Raw genomic sequence first — 19,698 nt, forward strand, 5'->3', positions numbered from 1 at the left:
GAAGTTCAAATATTTAGTTGTTTGTATTCAGGTGACATAATTAGAGTTAGAAAATATCACTGCTACCAATAGAAAAGGGAGGAGATTAAACAAAGAGAAATTGCTATGTTCAACTGTAGACATAGATGATTAAGCCAAATATCTGAACTTGCATGTCTAGCATGGTACACCTAAGCTGTTGAGCACTCTGTTTCCACTCAAGTCTACAGAAGTTGCTGACACTCCGCACCTCTGAAAATTATCAGACCACTTATTTAGGTGCACAACACTAGATATCACGTTTGAATATTTTGCTTTAGTTGTATTGGTCTATTAATATCAGCAATTAAACAATTATTGTCGTTTTTCCTGTTGGTTACAGCAGATCATCTCACACTAGTAATGGATGTCAGTGTGCATAAAGGGCCAAATAGTCTCCTTGTCTCTACTTCTGACCGGGAAGGTGATCCAGAAAATATCAAAAAGAACCACATATGATCATCCTCAACTCCCACTAGTCAAAGGAAACAAGGGCCTAGGACCTAGCTGTCCAAGGAGTCATGCTGTACTTACAGCAAGGCCTCTTTTATACCCAGATCGGATACAGCTGAGGCACTGAAATAGAAACATGAGTTTGCATGGGGTTCCTTTCCAGATTCATCAAGTATTTTCCTTGCTTGAAAACACAAATTGTCCGATAACACCTACTCTTCCATCTGAAACGAATTCCACAAATCCTGAAGCCCAGAAAATCCCAGCTATTCGAAAGTTCCTCCAGCATGACAGGGAGCTGGGTCTCCATCTCCATACTAACACTGGGCAAATCTTGGACGCTATCTGCATCTTATAATTAGGATCTTTAGGTTCTCTGAATGTGCATCATTGGATTTCTCAGAGCAAACAGGAATGTTAGAAGCCTCATCTGTGAGGTGTACTTGTAAAGCGAATTTGGAAACTGACCCAGGCTGGTATTATTCTAGGATGAATTTATATTGGGTCAGTATTATAACCCTCCTAGTTGCTGGTGTTTTAAGTGTTGAGCTAAATGTCATTTCAGTCACCTAATGAGAAGGGAGATATCAATTGCACATGCTGACTACTTTAGCCAGATGCTGCTTCCCTATCTGCAGATACTACCAGAAGTAGACCGAGTCATTCTTAAATGGCCCAGTCCCTTTCTTTTCCAGAGAGATCCTGCTGCCTCTAGCACCACAGTCAACATTCTTCACAATTATGACGACTTTCAACTACTTGAAATATGGATAACCATGTAGTTACTGCTAAATAGCTCCAGTGTATATATAACAACGTGATTTTACCCTTCTAAACAAATTATTCCCCTCCCCACTTCAGTTCAGATGGAAGGGCTCTTAGAATTGACAGGCCAAACATATTTCTTGCATTACTGTTGGTCTAATTGGGACAGAAGAGTTAATTTAAAAGGAAAATGCAAAGGGAAACAATTAAGCTATTGCAATTTTAATCTCCCTGATGCATAAAGGCAGCCAAAGAGGCATTGGGTATTATTAAAAAAAACATGCTTCTGCTTGTTTATCATTAAATATTTAAAGCTTGTCTATTCCAGTAGGCTAAAACACATGGACAAATAAGGAAATTCTGACATCATAAGAGACTGCAATTTGAGATTAATAGGCAGCAAGTTTAAAACAAAACAAAACAAAAGGAAGTATTCCTTTACACGATGCACAGTCAAACTGTGTAACTCTTTGCTAGGGGATGTTCTGAATGCCAAAACTACAAGTTCAAAAACGAACTAGTCAGTTTACAGAGGATAGGTCCATCAATGGCTATTAGGCAGGATGGACAGGGATACAACACCATGCTCTGAGTGTCCCTAGCCTCTGTTTGCCAGAAGCTGGGAGTGGACGACAGGGGATGGATCATATGATGATCGCCTGTTCTGTTCATTCCCTCTGAAGCACCTAGCATTTGCCACTATCAGAAGGCAGGATACTGGGCTAGCTGAACCATAGGTCTGACCCTGTATGTAGGTCATTCTTATGTTCTTATCCAAGGGGAAGAGTCTTTAGTTATGTTATTTAGAATTTGTTTGCATTTGTTAACCATTTAACTCCAATACCTAATCAACACTTGAGAGAAAAGATTAAAAATTCAATACTCCTCACAAGAGCTCACTATAATCCTGACACTCCCAAAGAGCACTCCAGCAAAACCAGGGGAAAAAACACTTGCCATTCCTCATGTATAAGGTAAAGCACAAACAAGGCTCTTCTTCCTCTTGTTACACTGGGTGTTTTTTGCCCCCCGAAAAGTCTTTAAGACCATCTTTATATATCAAAGAAACTAGAAAGGACACAAACTCAACTTATTTTTAAAACTTGTGCAGGGTAAATTTAAAGAGTTTTCACTATGTTAATTAGAAGCTAACAAACTTCTGTAGGAAAAAACCTGGAAACCCCATTCTCTCCTTTTTCAAAGTGTCAGTGAAGCTGGTCAGCCTAAAGACAAAAGGTTGGCCTCAGAAGCAGAGACTGTAGTGGCACTTAAAAAAAATATAGTAAATGGAATGGTGCTTTAAAAACATTAAGAGGGTTTTAGCATTTTAAATAAATTGTGTTAATACTGTCTCTCTCCTAAAAGTAAACTTGGTCCGAGACATTTTCATGCAAGATTGTCCCTATTCCTCAGCCAGATGAATACCATATAACGGGTTTAGCCAATCACAATTTAAAAATGTTCAAGATTTGTTTTATAAATTATATTGTACATTCAACACATTTCATTATTGTACTTTCAAAGTTACAGACCAAAAACAGAAAACTTGTATTTACAATTAGTGATCTCATATACAGTTATTTATGAAAGCTGGAAACCTAGATAAGATCAAGAATTTAGTAGTAAAATGCATGTAAACTATTGGCTACATGCTAAGTGAATACTACTATGTATCCCTTAAAGTTTTATATTTTCTAAAATACTGTATAAGTGAGTAGTATGCATTATTCAGTATCAAAGTATTTCTATTATCTATCTAATCCTAGAAACATTTATATCTTTTTAGACATTATTATATATTTCTATCCATACCGTGATGCACTAATTTCATTTGTCATAGCTTTTCAAACTCTGTCATGCAATCCCATAATAGAGTGGACACACGTACAGTGTCAGTCACTGGCAAACTGGAAATAATAAGGAGTAGTTTACCCCTACTTTAAGAGAGAGTAATTCATCCAAGCACAGCTGACTGCTTGTAATATCAGTATGGTGAGATGATCCATTAGCTATACAAGAACCTTTTCAGTTAACACATTGACCTGGACAGCTAGACACGATCTTAAAAGGCACTACTTGTCTGCTTTAGTTTATTTTCTTTTTTAGTATCAAGTAGGATTTTACAATTAAATATAAATTAGGTTCTTATAAAATAAATTATTTATAGAAGCATATGAAAATTCAGCATTGGTTCATCTTTATATTAAAGATGCTTTTTGCATTACTAAATGTTACTGATAGAATATTTAAAATTAAGGTAAAGGCGTGTCTGCATCAATACTTACTGGCTGTCAAGCTGGGGTGTAAATCTACAGCACTCCAAGGTGTCACATACTAACTCTCCATGCATCCTTACTGCTGCATGCTAAAAGTTCCCTAGTGCATACTGACGGTTTCTGCAGCAAGTCAATGTGCACTACGGGAACTTTTAATGAACAATAACAAGGTCCATACGGACCATTAGTATGCATCAGGCTAGAGAGTTACATCCCGGCCTGATCCCTAGTAAGTGTTCACGTTGATATGCCATAAGAATTCCAACTGGCTGATGTGATGCAGTGGGAGAGCATCTGCTCCACCAAAAATCAATCTAGCAATGCACATTACTGTAAATGCGTGAAACTAATGGAGGGGGGGAGAAAAGAAAGAAAGGAAAATTGTATTTATGAGAAAAACATTATAAATTATGTCCCAGGTGGTACAGAAATATTGGGCCCCTGAATTGGCCCTTAAAATTTTGGTAACCTCATGCCCCAGCTACCATAACAAAGAGTGCCATCATTGCCTGGAAGGTGGAAAGACAGGACCCAGAGATGTTTCCTCAATAGCTCGAAGGATGGAGCCTGAACATATGCATATATTTTTCAAAAGCACATATAATAATGCAGTTATTTAGAAAGAATGCTGTAATGGTAAAACTACTCATTTCCTAGGGGAATACTATGAATGCATGTACTTTTGTGTGCTTATTTTTACATCTGGAACTTTGTTCGAGGATGCTTTCAGTTCCTCATTCAAAAGGTCTGTGAATAAGTTGTCTAACAATGAGGACTTGGCCAAAAGGGGGTTTTGTTTTTAAATTTCTGTATTTAAAATTGCATCCTATTGTTTGTAAGTAGGACTATGTTGTAAACCATAGCTAAGCCCCAGTTTCGATGATGGCACATTTGACTTGGAGACTTAAGCAGATACATCACAAGAGTGGAAATGTATCAACCGATGTACTGTGATTGACAAGATAAATTAATCATTAAACCCTTAGTATGAAGATTTTATAATTTCTACTGAAGTGAAATTATTTCAAAGTAAAGCAATGGTAAACAGTTACTGATGAATAAATGGACAGTTTTTATACACACCCGAGTATGATGACTGTACATTAATTCTTCATAAATATGGAGTATGCGAATCCTTGTACACTAGCTAACAGCTGCTTCAAAACTAATTAAGTGAATGCCTTTTCAAAATCACCATAAGATTATTTCTCATTATTTAAATTGTGCATGATGTACAAATCTCTACTATTGTGATTGGCTAATTTACACTGCAGCTGGAATATAAAAATGCTAACATTTACATGTAAGCAAAAGCTACCAAAAGAAGCTAAGTCTGCCAAACAGCAAAATGGGAGACGTTATAAAAAATTAACACCCCAATCCATTTCTCTCTTTTCCAGACAGCGCTATTTTTGTCCCAAGACTAACAAACTTATTGTTTAGAATTTTTTATCTTAGCTTGTCCTCAATTTAGTTTTGAATCAGAATGTAAGCAAAATTACTCTATATTAGTTATTCTGAGTACAAGTATTTTGCTGACCCATAAGAAGGTGGGGCAAGAGATGAGTGGAAAGGAAGTTAATAGGACAGGGGAGAGAAAGATGAAGGAAGAATTTTTAGTCTTCTAAAAATAGTTTACATTTCAACAGCTTGACAGCTCATGCTTTCCATACTCTTTTTTCATTTGACGTTTAAACAATTAAATTCTGAAAATAATATGTAATTCCACATAAAAAAGACAAAGTGAATATTCTCAGCACAATCGTCTCTCTTCTCCCTATACACTTTACAATATAGTCTCATTAGGTAATCCAATGTTTTTCCCATAGGCTCCCTGCCTCACTGAATTCTCAGGTTGTACAGAAGATAGATGTTCATTATTTTTATCCTGACTGTCAATCAGTGGTCTCATTTTAAGCAAATTGGCTATTATTTCCACAATGGTAACATCAAATACAATTTGGCTAAAAATTGGGACAAAGATCTGAAGGCCCCTTGTCTTATTCACTACATATAATCCAATCTGGACACTGACAGAGAGGGTCTGTGGGAAAAAACAGAAAGCAGTCACTGGTCAATAACAATCAAAGCTCAAATGTTCTGTAAGAAACACTGCATTTTTAATCACAAAGCCCCAGTGAACATGACATTTGTGTTGCTGAAATTTGTCTGGTAATTGAAATGTCACTTACCAGTAACTTCATGTATTTTCCCCCATTTATTTTAGATTGCTATAATCTGATGAAAGGTGCTACATTAATGCAATATGTTATTGGTCAACAGCATGTTAAAAGATATCAGAAAAAATTAATTATGAAAAAAAGTGTCAGCGCAGTCCTGGTTGATCATAGAATCAGAGAACACCAGATTCTCAACTCATTTAAAGAAGCATAGCCCCTCAAACGCACTAATGTCATTACAGCTGCACCAGAGGATCTGACCCAAAAAGTTAGAAAATATAGACGTTACTAGAGCAATTTTAACTGGAACACTCTTATATACTGTCAAAACTACAGCTAAGTATTTGCAAATTCAGATAATGAATATATATGAAAATGTGTCTTTGATATGGCTTCACTTATGTGCAATATGGCAGAGTTACAATTGTTGTAAGAACTATAATTATGAATTTCCTTTGATCTCTATAAAATGTCAACCATAGCTTAACAATAAAGATAACCTGCTAAAGATTTTTTTTAATATTGTGCTCAACTTTTTTTTTTTTTTTAAAAACTTTATTGCATATGTAAAATGGCTTAAGAGCTTTTATCTTGCTTGTTTCTCATCTTCGGAACACAAAGTTTGATTTTCCTAGTTTTGCCCAGACTTCTAGGAGGCCTCTGTAATGTTTATTTATTGTGAACGTTAACCTTAATTTAGTGAGCAAGGGCACCTAATCTTTAACAAAGATTTCATTTCCCCAAAATGTTGAACTAGTTGTTTCAGTTAAATAGATATTTAATACAGAAAAGAAGACTTTAATAGTCTGACTGAAATTCTTGGATTTATTTTTGAATAAAATAAATGCCTCATTCATGACCATCTTGTTTGTTCTTATTTTTCAACTTTATTCATGACTTTCAAAATCAGTTCTCAATTTCCATTTTAGAGATAGTGTATTATTTATATTGCAGGTAAATATGTATGAGTGTAAACTAGACTGAAAAGTATGGAGGTAAACACTCAATATGGACATCATTTCTTTGATCTTTAACTTGCAACAAACATAAAGGAAGTGATAGAATTAAGGAATTTTTTTAATTGGGTATAGACAGAATTAAAAGGAACTTTGAATACTGAACTCAAATATTCATAAATTTTGGAAGAATCTCAGGAGAAAATCTGAAAACATCTGAAATATTGAAAACGTAAGCATAGTAATACATTTTGCAGCCTGGCAGCTGAAAATAAACTTCAAACTGTTAAATATGTCTAACATTGCCTCCTCTAAATCTATTATATAAAGTTGAAAGAACAGGATGTCCAATCTTAAACTGCAACATTTAAAGGAAAGTCTGAGTTATATGTTACCAAAAAACTAATACTTTAATCTGATTACCATCTATTTTGAAATTCTTTGTAACTGTTAGAGATACCACACATCTATAATGCATATGTTCCTAGCTGAGACACAATTTTTCATATAGAAAAAAATACGAATTATTGAAACTTACCTGAAACACGGTCAAGAACTTCTGCTAATGTTGTTGAGACAGGTAAGTGAAGAGTACGGAACTTGTGTCCTGCGCCATACATTGGATGTTGGATCACATGGCTGGTAGCATTAATTCTACCTTTGTACAGCTAAAAATAAATGAAAACCAGTTACTTTCAAGTATTCAGAAATAAGGCCAACAATCACGACAAGTTGTTAAAGATATTATCTATATTAAGTAAAGTCACAATGTGAAGTCATTCACACTCCAGACGAAAAGAAAAAGCTTTGAAAGTATGCCAACTTGGTAAGATGATAAAATGATTCACAACAAATTTTTAAAAATTAACATTTTATGCAACAAGAAACTGCTGCAAAAATCTATTTTTGTTTAACACTCAAAATAAAATAATGGTTCGCTTATTTTTTTTTAAAAAAAAGTTCAGTACAAGATCCTCTCTCATCATCTTCAGTGTGTGCGCATGTGACATGTTAGGTACCCTGGGCTTTAATTTCTTTTATTTCTGAAAGTAAAAAGGAAATTCCCTCATCCCAATAAACTTTGCACAGAGGAGGAGGTGGTTACTACTCTTGAGAAGTCAACAGAAAAAAAGTTGAAAATCACATACCATTTATGAGTAAACAGAAATATAGTAGGCAAAGTAATTCCAGACTTAGCAATAGCTACTTTGCTTTTATAATACAAGAACCATTAACGTTATTTTAAAATAACCTGAAAATAGTACCTTCCAATCCAAATGACCCTCTCCCCAATTTAAATTCAGTCATATCTGATTTCTTTATATTTTGTAATTGCTTTTTACCCCTTAGCTTTCCAAAATCCTCCCTGTACGGCTATGAAAAGATGTAAAGCTATGATTCTCTGTTACTTCTTGCTCGTCAACAGAATTGTTTACTAAATCCCAATTACAGGGCCAGTTTATTTCAGTGCAACCCATTCAAAAGCCAAGGGGTTGGACAGGTGTCACTGGGGCAAAATTTAGTCAGAACTCATTATTTATGATGTCTGAGAAGTCTTTAGTGTTTGAAGGTTATGTTGCTATATTTGCTGTTCTGAAGACCTATTCTTTACAGCAAAAACCATTTTTGACCAGATTACTCTACTCATCTAGTTAAAGCCAACTTAGACCCTGTTCTATGTAGTTTAGAAGAAAAGATAAAAATGTGGAACCCAATCTTTTAAAGGATTCTGAATGTTGCAAATATATTTCAATTGTTCTGTGACCATCCACATTAGGCTAGGAACTTTTCTTTTGATGTTTGAGATTGAGCAAAAAGAAAGAAAGCTAATTATGGAGTCTCAATCAAGTGCCAAGAACAACTTGAATTCGGATAGTCACTTGGTCACCACAGCAAGACAGGATCCTGGTTCCTGTGAGACGCCAAGCCCTTTTCCTAGACGATGGTCCCCTTTTGGGTTTTAGGCTGCTGGAGAGTGTTGGTAAAAGCTTTCAAGGTCCAATGTTTGCCATCATTCAATGGGTAAATGGTGAGGAAATACAAAGGGAACATCCTCAAAAAAGAGTCCAAATCTTACTCCAGGGATGTATGGGAGACAAAGGACAGACTCCCTGTCAAGGGACTTCACTAACCAGCTGAGGGCTAAGACATGGAAATGTTCATCTTAGAGGTCGATGGAACAGGTGGTCTCGGGAGTATATATCTGGAGTTACCTTTATGGGTCTCAGACTGAAGAAGACAGTTTGCTCCTGAACACTGAAGAGAACTGACCTATCTGTGAGGAATTATCTCCAGATGAATCTTGTGCAGGTTAGGATAGGTGTGTGAGAGAGAGAAAGAGGTCCCAATAAGTCATTCAGACTCTGATCCCTTTCTTATGGGGGAACTGAGGGTTCAAAAGGACAACTGGGGACAACTGTGGTAGGGCACCCCTTCTGTGGCTCCAGAGAGAGTAGTCCCTCAAAGAGACACACCACTGACGCAACTTGGGCTTCCTCTCTTTGGCCAGACCCACTATGCTGGATAAAGCAATTTGGGTGGGTGGGAGAACAAAGCCAAGGTTAGAAGTTTAGCAAATAGCGTCAATCTGGACAAAAACACTTCCTTTTTAAAATCTCCAAATTTTGCTTAAGAGAAGGAAAAAGGGAACAGCTGTGAAAATTGGCTTTAAAAGCCAAAACAAACAAACGAAAGGAAAATGGAGCAACTGTCTGTTCAGCTACATAGAGCCAAGAGTCTGAAGAACTATTGTTTGGGTTGTGGCCAAGCCCTACAGTCACTATAAAGGCATCTGAGAAGCCTCTGGGATGCTAGAAGAGATGTAAGAAAATATACCACTATGGGTGATAAGTCATGGTTCAGAAACACACTTGTTAGATTTTACACTCAGATCACCATGTAGCAAAATTCTGAATCAAACTGAATCAATGCAGATTCTCTGAATCACTTTTCAAATTTGTTTTTGTATACTCTCATTTCTTTGTTATTGAGATCCAAATCAGATCATACATTGTGACAGTCGGTGCAGCTTGTTATGTCACATTCCTACAAAGTCTTTTTCAATGGCTTTTCAAATTTAGTAACTATTTGCAGAGTTTCTTGCTGTGTAAAATGTGTGCTTTTTATGAAGAGTGTAAATTTAATACTTTTGGTAGTTGGATGCAAATGTAAATATGTAATCATCTGGTACTCCACCAAAAGTGACACCAGGAAACTGGGGCTACAATCCTAATTTTTTAAAAAATAAATCAAGTGTCATGGTGATTGGGCAAGAATCTCTCAACTTCATCAACATACCTTAGGAACACGTTAGATGTTCCTTTCTCGACAGGTTTAAATAGAGTGTTGAACATCTATGTGTTAGCAATTTAGGAGGGTTGCACTGAGACTTTCTTTATTTTCATTTTTGTTTTTTGAACTAGTAGCAAAGACCTCTGTCATATTTCTTTGTATTCTTAGATGACATTGTCAATAGCTTGGATATAATAGTCTATGGTTTACTTTTCAAATGTAAAATCAATAGTAGGGATCAATAAGTAGGAAAGCAATTTTCCCAGTATGGAAATATTAGATGGTTTCTGTCCTTCCTTTATTTTTTCCTTTAGTTCTTAGTGTAAGATCTAGCAGTGGACTTGCAAATTTAAATCTGTCTAAAGGAGCATATCCAGGGTGCAGTGCTTCAATTATTTCTTTAAATTGCTCATTTTGTTTTATATTGAAGAGAATGTTGGCATAAAAGAAAGCTGCAACTATGATTAGTTCAAGTCTTTTTTTTTTTTTTTTTTGGCAAAACATTTTTCTTGTAAATAAATGTTCTCTTACTACTTAACTCTTAATGTCTATAACCTTATTGAGAAAAAGTATGTGTTCATTACTTTTAGTTATTGGCAATCTGATTTACCACCACTTCCTTTAATATCAGGCAACTAAAATTAAATATATATGGTATTTGGTAATCCGTGAACATTAATCACTCATTGACCAGGAACGTTCACTTTACTACAGTTAGAATGTGTGAGAAACATCTAATCAATTCAACACTCAACACTGAAAATTAAGAGCTAAATAAATTCCTATGAAGACATATCATCAGAAGTCCTTCCAGAGGTTTTGGATTCTAGAAAACCGAGACTCTCTAAATGTTCACAACTCCACTCACTTCTCTCTCCCTCCAATGACAACTGATTCAACCCACAAGCCTCCTCTCTCCAATCAACAATGATTCCACCAATTCCCCTTCCATTCTGGGCATTCTATAACTTATGATGTTAGATTGGCATAGCAATTATTTGTGGTTCTCATCATTTCCTTTTAACTTTTCAGAATAGTCAGTTTTCATTCATACTGAAATTACCGCCTACTGTTTAACATGAGAAGCACTTGTAAGTGTTATATTTATATAAATATGTCAGAGAGATGAACAACAAATTAAAAATCTAGAAAAAGCCCTTTAACCTTCTCCCCACATCCACCAAAAAATCAGTTTTCACTAATCTGCAATAAATATAGTAAAGAAATCAGTCATCGTTTGCAAAAAAGCAGAATCAACTGTGAGAATGTACAAATAGTGTGCAGTCTGATCTAACTGACATTCATAACATAGATACACAAAAAAACCTACTGGACAGGGGGACTGAAGGAACATAGTCACTTTTTCATCCTCCAACATCAACTGCAAGAATAGCCTTCTAATAAACCCTGAAATGTTTCCAGATGTTGGAAGGTTCCCTTGTTGAGGGGATGACTGGAACAATTCACAGAGAACCTGCAAATGCAAGATTTTATTTAATCTTTGAATATGACAGTGTATAAACTTATAAAACATATCTCTGCATTACCATTAATAGCACAGCATGGCCATTAATTTTTAAGATTTGTCTGACACTTATCTTCCATTTATCACCAGAGAGGAGGATAAATGGTCACCTATGTAGGCTACCAACAGCAAACCAGTTAAAATATTAATTAAGAATAAAAAACAAAGGAAGAATAATTCAAGTTAAATTTTAAGGCAATATTCTGAAAAACAAACGTTAATTGACAAAAATGGATCAGTAGTTGCATCAAGAACATGAAGAGTAATTTTTCTGCTTTACAGAGCAACTTCACTAGACTGGGGTGAAGTTCTTCTCTGGAAATGGCTTCATCTTACTCAGTTTATCTGATCCCAGTATGTATTCAGTCTTAATTTAGGGACAAAATTAAGGCTTTTTAAAATTCTGCTTTACTCCTGTTAGCACTGCAGAGCTAACAGCTAAAAGGAAGTGAACTAATTCCATTATTTTCAATTGAATTCCAAATGAAAGGCCACATTCTGCTTTCTGTTACCTGTGCAGCAATCAATTACACTGAAAGCAATAAAGTTGCTCAAGCATGTCTGCAGGCAAAAAGTGTTTTTATTAATGAGATACAAAAAACATCCAGCTTTATCTTCAGATCCCAGATTAAGAGTTCACAATTGGGCAAATCTGATCTGCAGTCAAACACACCACCAAGGTGCCATTACAGTGAGTTAACAGAACAGAAATGCACTTTAATACAAGTGCCATACTGAATACTTATACTAGTGGGCAGAGGAATTAACCTCTCCTCCTCCAAAGAAAGACCAATGTGGTAATATTTCATAATGTAAAACCGCCTCTGTTAAATGGCATATTAAAGAATCAAATCTACAAATAAAAAAATATACTGCAGAATCTATGTTCACATCTCTGAATCATTCAATAAGCTATTTTTCCTATGTAAAACTTAAGCCACAATCCTGTACCAATGAAATTTTCACTTAAAAATAATAATAAGAGTTACAGATTAAGGTTTTGTTACCTGTGCCATCAGCCTCTGGTTATTAGGATGGCAGGAGATGCACTGTAAGAAGAATGCAACTGTTGCATTTTCAATTGCGGTCCTTTGCTGAGTGGTCAGTCCTGTTCCAGCCGTTGAAGAAAGCAAAGTAGATCTTGCACTGGTCTGTTGTGCCACCACACTGTGTCCTCCAGAAGTAGCACCAGAATGGCACAAGAGAAATAAAAGTGCTGTCCACAGTGGATTGACTTCAGAACCACCCAGCCAATCCTTCATGATATGGCTGTTACCAACTTCTGTCAAAAACCTGAGTACAGGAGCAACTAGATCTGCCGTGATGGGCATTTTATTAAAGTGCTGTGGAACGTGATGTCTCCTGAGTCTATCCTGGGTAATATCCACAGATTGAGCAGTGCAGTCAGAGCTGGAAATATGGTTAAAGCAGAAACCAGCAAGGCTTCTCACAAGCAGAGAGGGCAAACCTGAGTCCAGTAATTGTTTGATAGCTTCAGGAGACTGAGATGAGGCAGCAAGGGTAGCCAAGTGAGACTCTGTTAGTGCAAGAGGTGCTTGTGCGTTTTTAGAGTCATCTGTTAAAGATGAACTAAGGTCCTGTTTTTTGCTATCATCCGTCATAGATAGTCTATGCTGACACTGCATTGGAGGAGGGGTAATACCCATCCATCCCATGAGTAAGGAAAAATAATTTGGGTGAATGTGGCACATTGAGCAAAGCAAGCTGTCAACAGCTTTCTTCAAAACCATGTTGCAGGGAAGGGACATAGACCAGTTGAAGAGTGACCTAGAGAAGAAGGGGAAGAAAAAAAAAAAAAGTTACATCAACACAAAAATTTACCACTCATTTTCCCTTTTACCTTGTTAGCTATACATTCATAAAAATGCTTTCCAAAAATATTATGAGTTTAATTATTGTAAGGGATCCGATACAGTATTCAGAACTTGTTTAATTAAACACAACATCTGGGGATGTTAGTTTATTGAGATCACAGCATAATCTGGACAATGCATAAAATATTTTTCCCATCACTATATTTGAATGTATTTCATTATGGTATATTTAATGCAGCTATACTCTAGTAGATTGAAGACACAGGCTGTAAATCAAGAGACCCAGGTCATACTACAACTTTACCATTTACTTTATGCAACCTTAAAACAAACTGTGACCTCGCCAGGGCCTCAGTAATGCAACATGTAAATATGGGGATAAGATAACCGATTTTAGTAAAGAACTTTGCAGGTAAGTATTTTAAACATCTCAAAGTATTTTATTAAGTTCCCAGGACATTTTATAACTTCCTCTATTCACGTACCATCTAAACAGGTTGTAGGAAAGAAGAATGAAAAATAGTGTAACGTGTACTGAGTTTAATGACATTCTTCTACATACCCTCATTCTCAGTACTCTTCAGAAGAAAATGACAATTGAAGAGGAGTACAATTTAATAAAATTAAACCTATGGAATTATTCTTCTAGAACTACTCAAAATAATGCTTATTCTGTAGCTTGTCTGCAATCAAACACAAGAGCTGCCTTTAATGATAATTAAAGTCAATGGGACTTGTGCTCCTAAATTAGTCATATCAGCCAACATTATGAAGACCTGGTGACGTATGAATGGGAGAAAGGCTTTGCCCATAATTCCAGAATGGGGATGTGCATCCAGGCCTCCCTCAGGGTGTCCAAGTGCCTTGTGGCTGTCTATTTGGGCTGCCTAGCCTAAAACGGAGGCATCTGTAATGCTCGTCCTGTCTGCTGAGGGGGAAAGAAAGGGAATGCCCACATAAACTCTGATGAGGATTTTTCCACCACAGCAGGGATGAGGTTACTTTGGTGGGAAACATAACTATGGCGTTCATGGACTGTTGGTTTGGTAAGTACGCTGTCTGAAGCCACACCTGCAGGCAACAAAGGTGGAGTCTAGCAAACAGCATAACAAGTGCATGCAGTCATGCATCCCAAGAGAAAGACAAGGTCTGATTGGTGTTCGAGAGCTGTTCATGACTTGATTTATGAGGTTGTTCATTGCTTGGAATCTGTCCCTTGGTAGATAAGCTCTTGCTGTGACTGAATTTAGGGACACGTCGATGAAGTCTATAATCTATGATGAAGCAAGCACAGGCTTTCCCATGTTTACCTAGGGAAGTCAGGAGCTAAAGCATTAACCAAGCTGAATGGCAGGTTTTCTGATGAGTCTTGACTGAACACAGCTACATTAAATTCATTACATTGATTCCCTATCAAATTCTTTATTATTTCAAAGTTTAAATAGCTATTTATAAGATGATCACTAGGAGTCTTGTGGGGAAAAATTTAGTAGGTAGCCATGTAGTATCATAATGCATATGAACAAAAGGGCTGAATTAAATTGCACAGGCAACCACAAATCTAGCATTTCCTAATTTTTGAGTACTTAATTTTGCAGCTAAATATTTTAACATAGGTTTTTTGTTTTTATTTTTTAAAGGAAAGTATTAAAAAATGAATTATGTGCAGCTAGCACCTCCACACCCAAAATTGTGATCATCGGTAGTGCTTGAACTCTGAGCATTCATCACTCTAGGATAGCTTGAGCTACATACATTAGCTGGCATCAGCAGAAGACTTATCCCAAGAGATAGCTGCTGGAGCCATATGCTGGATCTGGGAGAGCCTAGCCTGGTTCTTTCTTCCTGCCTCCCATCCTAGTCAATTATTCCCCATTTTGATTTTTCCTTCCTAGGTGTAGGACTTTGCATTTGTCTTTATTGAATTTAATATTACTGATTTCACACAAAAATTCTCTAATTTGTCAGGATTGTTTTGAAATGTAATCATGTCCTCCAAAATGCCTGCAATACCTCCCAGCTTGGTGTCATCTACGAAATTTATAAGCATACTCTCCACTGTATTATCCTACTCATTAATGAAAATGATCAACACTACTAGATCCAGGACAGACCAATGCAGGATCCCATTAGATACGTTTCCCCCAAGTTTGACAGTGAGCCATTGAAAACTACTCTGAATATGCTTTTTCAACCAGTTGTGCATCAATCTTACAGTACTTTCATCTAGACCATGTTTCCCTAGTTTGCTTACAAGAATGTCACTTGGGACTGTGTCAAAAGCCTTACTAAAATCAACATATGTCACGTGTAATCTCTCTGGCATTCACTGTAATGCAGTACCTTTTCAGTAACTAACATATTAAACACTAAATAAATTAGTATTCCACTATTATGCACATGGAAATAGCAAAAGATCTGTCATATTTTAATAAATGAAAAATAGAAGTTTTAGACTGTGTATAGCAGGGGTGGGGAACCTTTTTTATGTCAAGGGCCTGATGGTGGCCCTGGCGGCGGGGGAGAATTCGGCGGCGGCGGGGTTCCGTGGGGGGGGGGGGGCAGTGCCCGCCGCCGAAGTCCCCCCGCCGTCGAAAAGGGACAAACAGCGGCAGGGTTTTCGGCAGCAGGCTTTCGACTGCCCCCCCCCGCCCCCCCCAACGGAACCTCACCGCCGCCGTGAAACCGCACCACCTCCGAATTCCCCCCCGCCGCCAGGTCCAGAACAAATGATTTCGCGGGTCTTATACGGCCCACTGCGGGCCGGACCAAATCATTTTGCGGGCCGGGCCGGACGTTCCCCGCCCCTGGTGTATAGTGAAATATCTTACTTGCACTACTTACTCAAAGAGCTCTCTGTTCAGCAATGCTGGTAAGTCATATTCAACAAGCAGCTCATAGCTATGCCACAAAATTGCTGCTACACAGTGCAAATGGGAAGGAGATGGCATCAAAAGACCATATTCTCTTGTTGAGCTGTTTGTACAGATGTAACTGATCCGGCCATTTTTTTTCATGGCAGCTGCTCTTGCAGAATCACTGACCCACTTCAACAGGGCTTGAATTCTAGAAGGCAAAAGCACATAGCATATTATAACAGAAGATTAAAGAGCAGTAGGAACCTATAAAACAGAGCAACTTGTTGCCCCAAAGTAATTTACGCTTACCTATTTCTTTAACTCAATGTTAAAGGTAAACTGCAAATCTTATAAAATTTCCCATGGGTCCTATCATTAACTATAATTCACAGATTCATTGATTCCGAGATCAAAAGGGACCACTGTGATCATCTGGTCTCAACTCCTGAATAACACAGACCATACAACTTCCAGTCTGAATTTGTCTAGCTTCAACTTCGAGCTACTGGATGTGTTATACCTTTCTTTGCTGGATTGAAGAGACCATTATTAAATATTTCTCCCTCATTAGACACTCAGACAGTAATCAAGGCACTCCTTAGCCTTCTCTTTGTTAAGCTAAACAGAACGAGTCCTTAGCATCTATCACTCTGGGGAATATTTTCTAATATTTTAATCATTATCAAGGCTCTTCTCTGAACCCTCTCCAATTTATCAACAATCAATCATTCTTAAATGGTGGGCATCAGAAGTGTACACAGTATTCCAGCAGCGCCACCTGTGCCAAATATAGAGATAAAATAACCTCTCTACTCCTATTTGAGATTTCACTGTTTATGCATCCAAGCATAGTTGTTTTGCCTACAGAGACACAATGGGAGCTCATGTTCAGCTGATTATCCACCAAAACCCCCAAATCTTTTTTTCAAGTCACTGCTTCCCAGGATAGTCTCTCTCATCCTGTAAGTATGGCTTACATTCTTTGTTCCAAGATGAATACATTTACATTTAGCCATATTAAAAAGTATATTATTTGCTTGTGCCCAGTTCATTAAGCATTCTTTGAAGAGAATGCAGAGAAAGGTAGGATACAAAACTAAGTTTCTTTATAGTTCTGTGCTCTTAGGATATTTCAAGTGAGATCCAAGAAAAGTATGTTTTAGCATAATGAGAACCCTAAACAGCCCCTTTTTTAAACAAATAATCATTGTAATACTTAAAGACGTTAACAATTTAAATAATTATTTTACCTGTCCTTCGTTCCAGGGTCTTGAGTTGTTCCCAGCTGATAGAGAATGTCTATTGTAGAGTCAGAAGACAGGCCATTCAGTCTTCCAAAAAGCAAAGGGCTATTCAAATCTTGCCGCACACATCAAAGGAAAAAAGTAACAGTAAAAATACTCATTTAGGTTTTTTGTTTTTAAAAGTGAACGTGGGACACAATTATGGAAACAAGGGTATTCTAGCTCAATAGTAAGATTGAGTTGAGTTTTGCATTTAAAGCAGGAGTTCAATCTTGTACACATAGAATACAACATATCCTCCCCCATACCACCTGTGAGTACTGAGTACTCAGAAAATTTTCTGAGTTTACAAGTAAATTAATTAATTTCTCTATTAAAAACTGGTCCTTTAAAAATGTAAAAAGACTTTATTCTAAGTTACCTCTGTAGTGCAAATACAATTCTTTAAACTTCCCATATAGTTAAAACTCATTGAAATCTTGTGCATATATCATATTTAAAGATTTTTGCTGCTGTTTAAATCGTGATGGTAATTTCTTGCTGTTATTCTTTGTAAGAGTTTCTTCTTTAGCAAATTCCATGAAGATATTCCCTCTTCCAAAATGGCTGACGTATCCTATTGCTCTCAGTAATATTGAGGCCACAGGTTTTCCTCAGTTACGTACCCATTTTGAGAATATTGTTCCCCAGGAGACTGAGGCCACGGGATATTCTTAGCAAAAATGCCTACCACCGTTACCTACTCCTCAGAGTGCTCTTCACTTCCTGACAGCATAGGGAACTCTCTCATTTTACCTAAGGCAGCTTCGCCTCATTTCTACTGGGAACAGTGAGAGGTGGTGGCCATTTTGAAACACAACATGTTAATGAGGGCAGTTTGTGACTTAAGTCCTATTCAGAATAGGAGATGTTAGCCATTTTAAAAGCAGGCTATTCCTCATGAGTTTCTCTGAAGAAATCTATACACCAACTTCTGCTGACAGAACATTCAGTTAACAAATAGCAAAAGTGACCCTTAATACTTATTTATTTTTTAAAAAACTACCCCTCTGACCAAACCTACACACTGAGGGCAAGAGAAGAAAACCTGGGTGTACATTCTGGCTATTCTGGGCTGCTCTGTCAATGCAAAGCAACTGTAAACGCATTTTACCAGCCAATATTACTCTGGCTCTTTTACAAGAGTGGCATAAAGCAACCACAGAATGTGGGTGATTCTGACCCTGAAAGTTGAATTATAAAATGATTTCAAGCTGATATTAAATCTTCAAATCATTAGAAATATCATGTGATAACCTTCTGTTTGGATTTCTTATTTAATGTTCATGTACATTAACGTATGAGTAATTTAAGGTAAAAATATGACAGAATTGTTGTAATAATTCCATAATCAAGTTTTAAATGCAGACAATTCAGAAATAGGTTAAATTAAGAAAGTCCAATCGTGTTAAATTACGGAAATGATTTTTTTAAGTTTAGCCTTAACACTTGATTTCCTAAGGTTTAACAAGGCTTAGTTATGTGATAATCACAACATTCCTGTAATCTATTTTACATTACTCACACATACTTTCAACCTTAACTACTCAACACAGTTTGCATCTAGGAATTTATATACACCTGTGCCATCATGCAGTTCCTGTATAAGGATTCCAAGCACATTTATCTGATTATTTGCTGAAATTGATGTTTAACCTGATTACATTCTTTATTTATAATCTTGGTTTGTTTGTGCTAGTAGTGCTGTTGTACCATTAAAAGGATAATTAAGTGCTAGAGTCTCCTTTCTGGCACTCAGAAGCACAGCTCTGTATATCACATAAAATTATGGTGTGATGTGCAACTTTAAAGTGTAGAACCAAAGCCTTAATTTGTAAATTTCAACCCACTACATACACATTTACATGAATCACAAAAGAAGTTGCAGGATTTAGAATGACTAATATTTTAAAAAATTAAGAAAGCAAAGCAATGCATTCTCACCTGTAGGATCACTCCCTGATGCAGAACAATTTCTTAGAAGAATGTCAATCAGTTTTAGACCTATTCTAGTGGACTGCAGCCCAATTTTTACAAGCACAGCCTCAATGTTTGGAGAATGCATACCACAGTATGGTGACATCAGTAAGGCAGCACATGTCTGCAACAGATTTGCAGTGGGTGCTGCAGCACTAGCCATCATTCCTTCTAAATCACTTATGTGAGTGAGGCAGTGATGCAGTAATCTTAACCATCCAATACTGAAATAGTAAACAAAAAAGCTAGAATGAGTTCATGTCTGTCATAATTATGATATA

At 36.7% G+C, this 19,698-nt stretch overlaps 1 protein-coding gene across 1 annotated transcript in view; it reads right to left on the reverse strand.

Annotated features, from left to right (window-relative positions):
* The window catches only part of BIRC6 (baculoviral IAP repeat containing 6), a 354,060-nt gene that overhangs the window by 152,550 nt on the left and 181,812 nt on the right, over positions 1-19,698 (reverse strand). Inside the window, exons 52-57 of the mRNA XM_067562654.1 lie at positions 19,385-19,641; positions 17,408-17,516; positions 16,144-16,365; positions 12,472-13,252; positions 11,270-11,413; positions 7,187-7,316 (exon numbers count right to left, since the gene is read on the reverse strand). Of these exons, the coding sequence (XP_067418755.1) occupies positions 7,187-7,316; positions 11,270-11,413; positions 12,472-13,252; positions 16,144-16,365; positions 17,408-17,516; positions 19,385-19,641 (1,643 nt within the window). The remainder of the gene's footprint in view (positions 1-7,186; positions 7,317-11,269; positions 11,414-12,471; positions 13,253-16,143; positions 16,366-17,407; positions 17,517-19,384; positions 19,642-19,698) is intronic.

The sequence above is a fragment of the Emydura macquarii genome, unplaced genomic scaffold (genome assembly GCF_026122565.2).
Source record: "Emydura macquarii macquarii isolate MOO-44397 ecotype Brisbane River unplaced genomic scaffold, CSIRO-AGI_Emac_v2 contig_2457, whole genome shotgun sequence".
In the NCBI taxonomy this organism is placed as follows: Eukaryota; Metazoa; Chordata; order Testudines; family Chelidae; genus Emydura; species Emydura macquarii.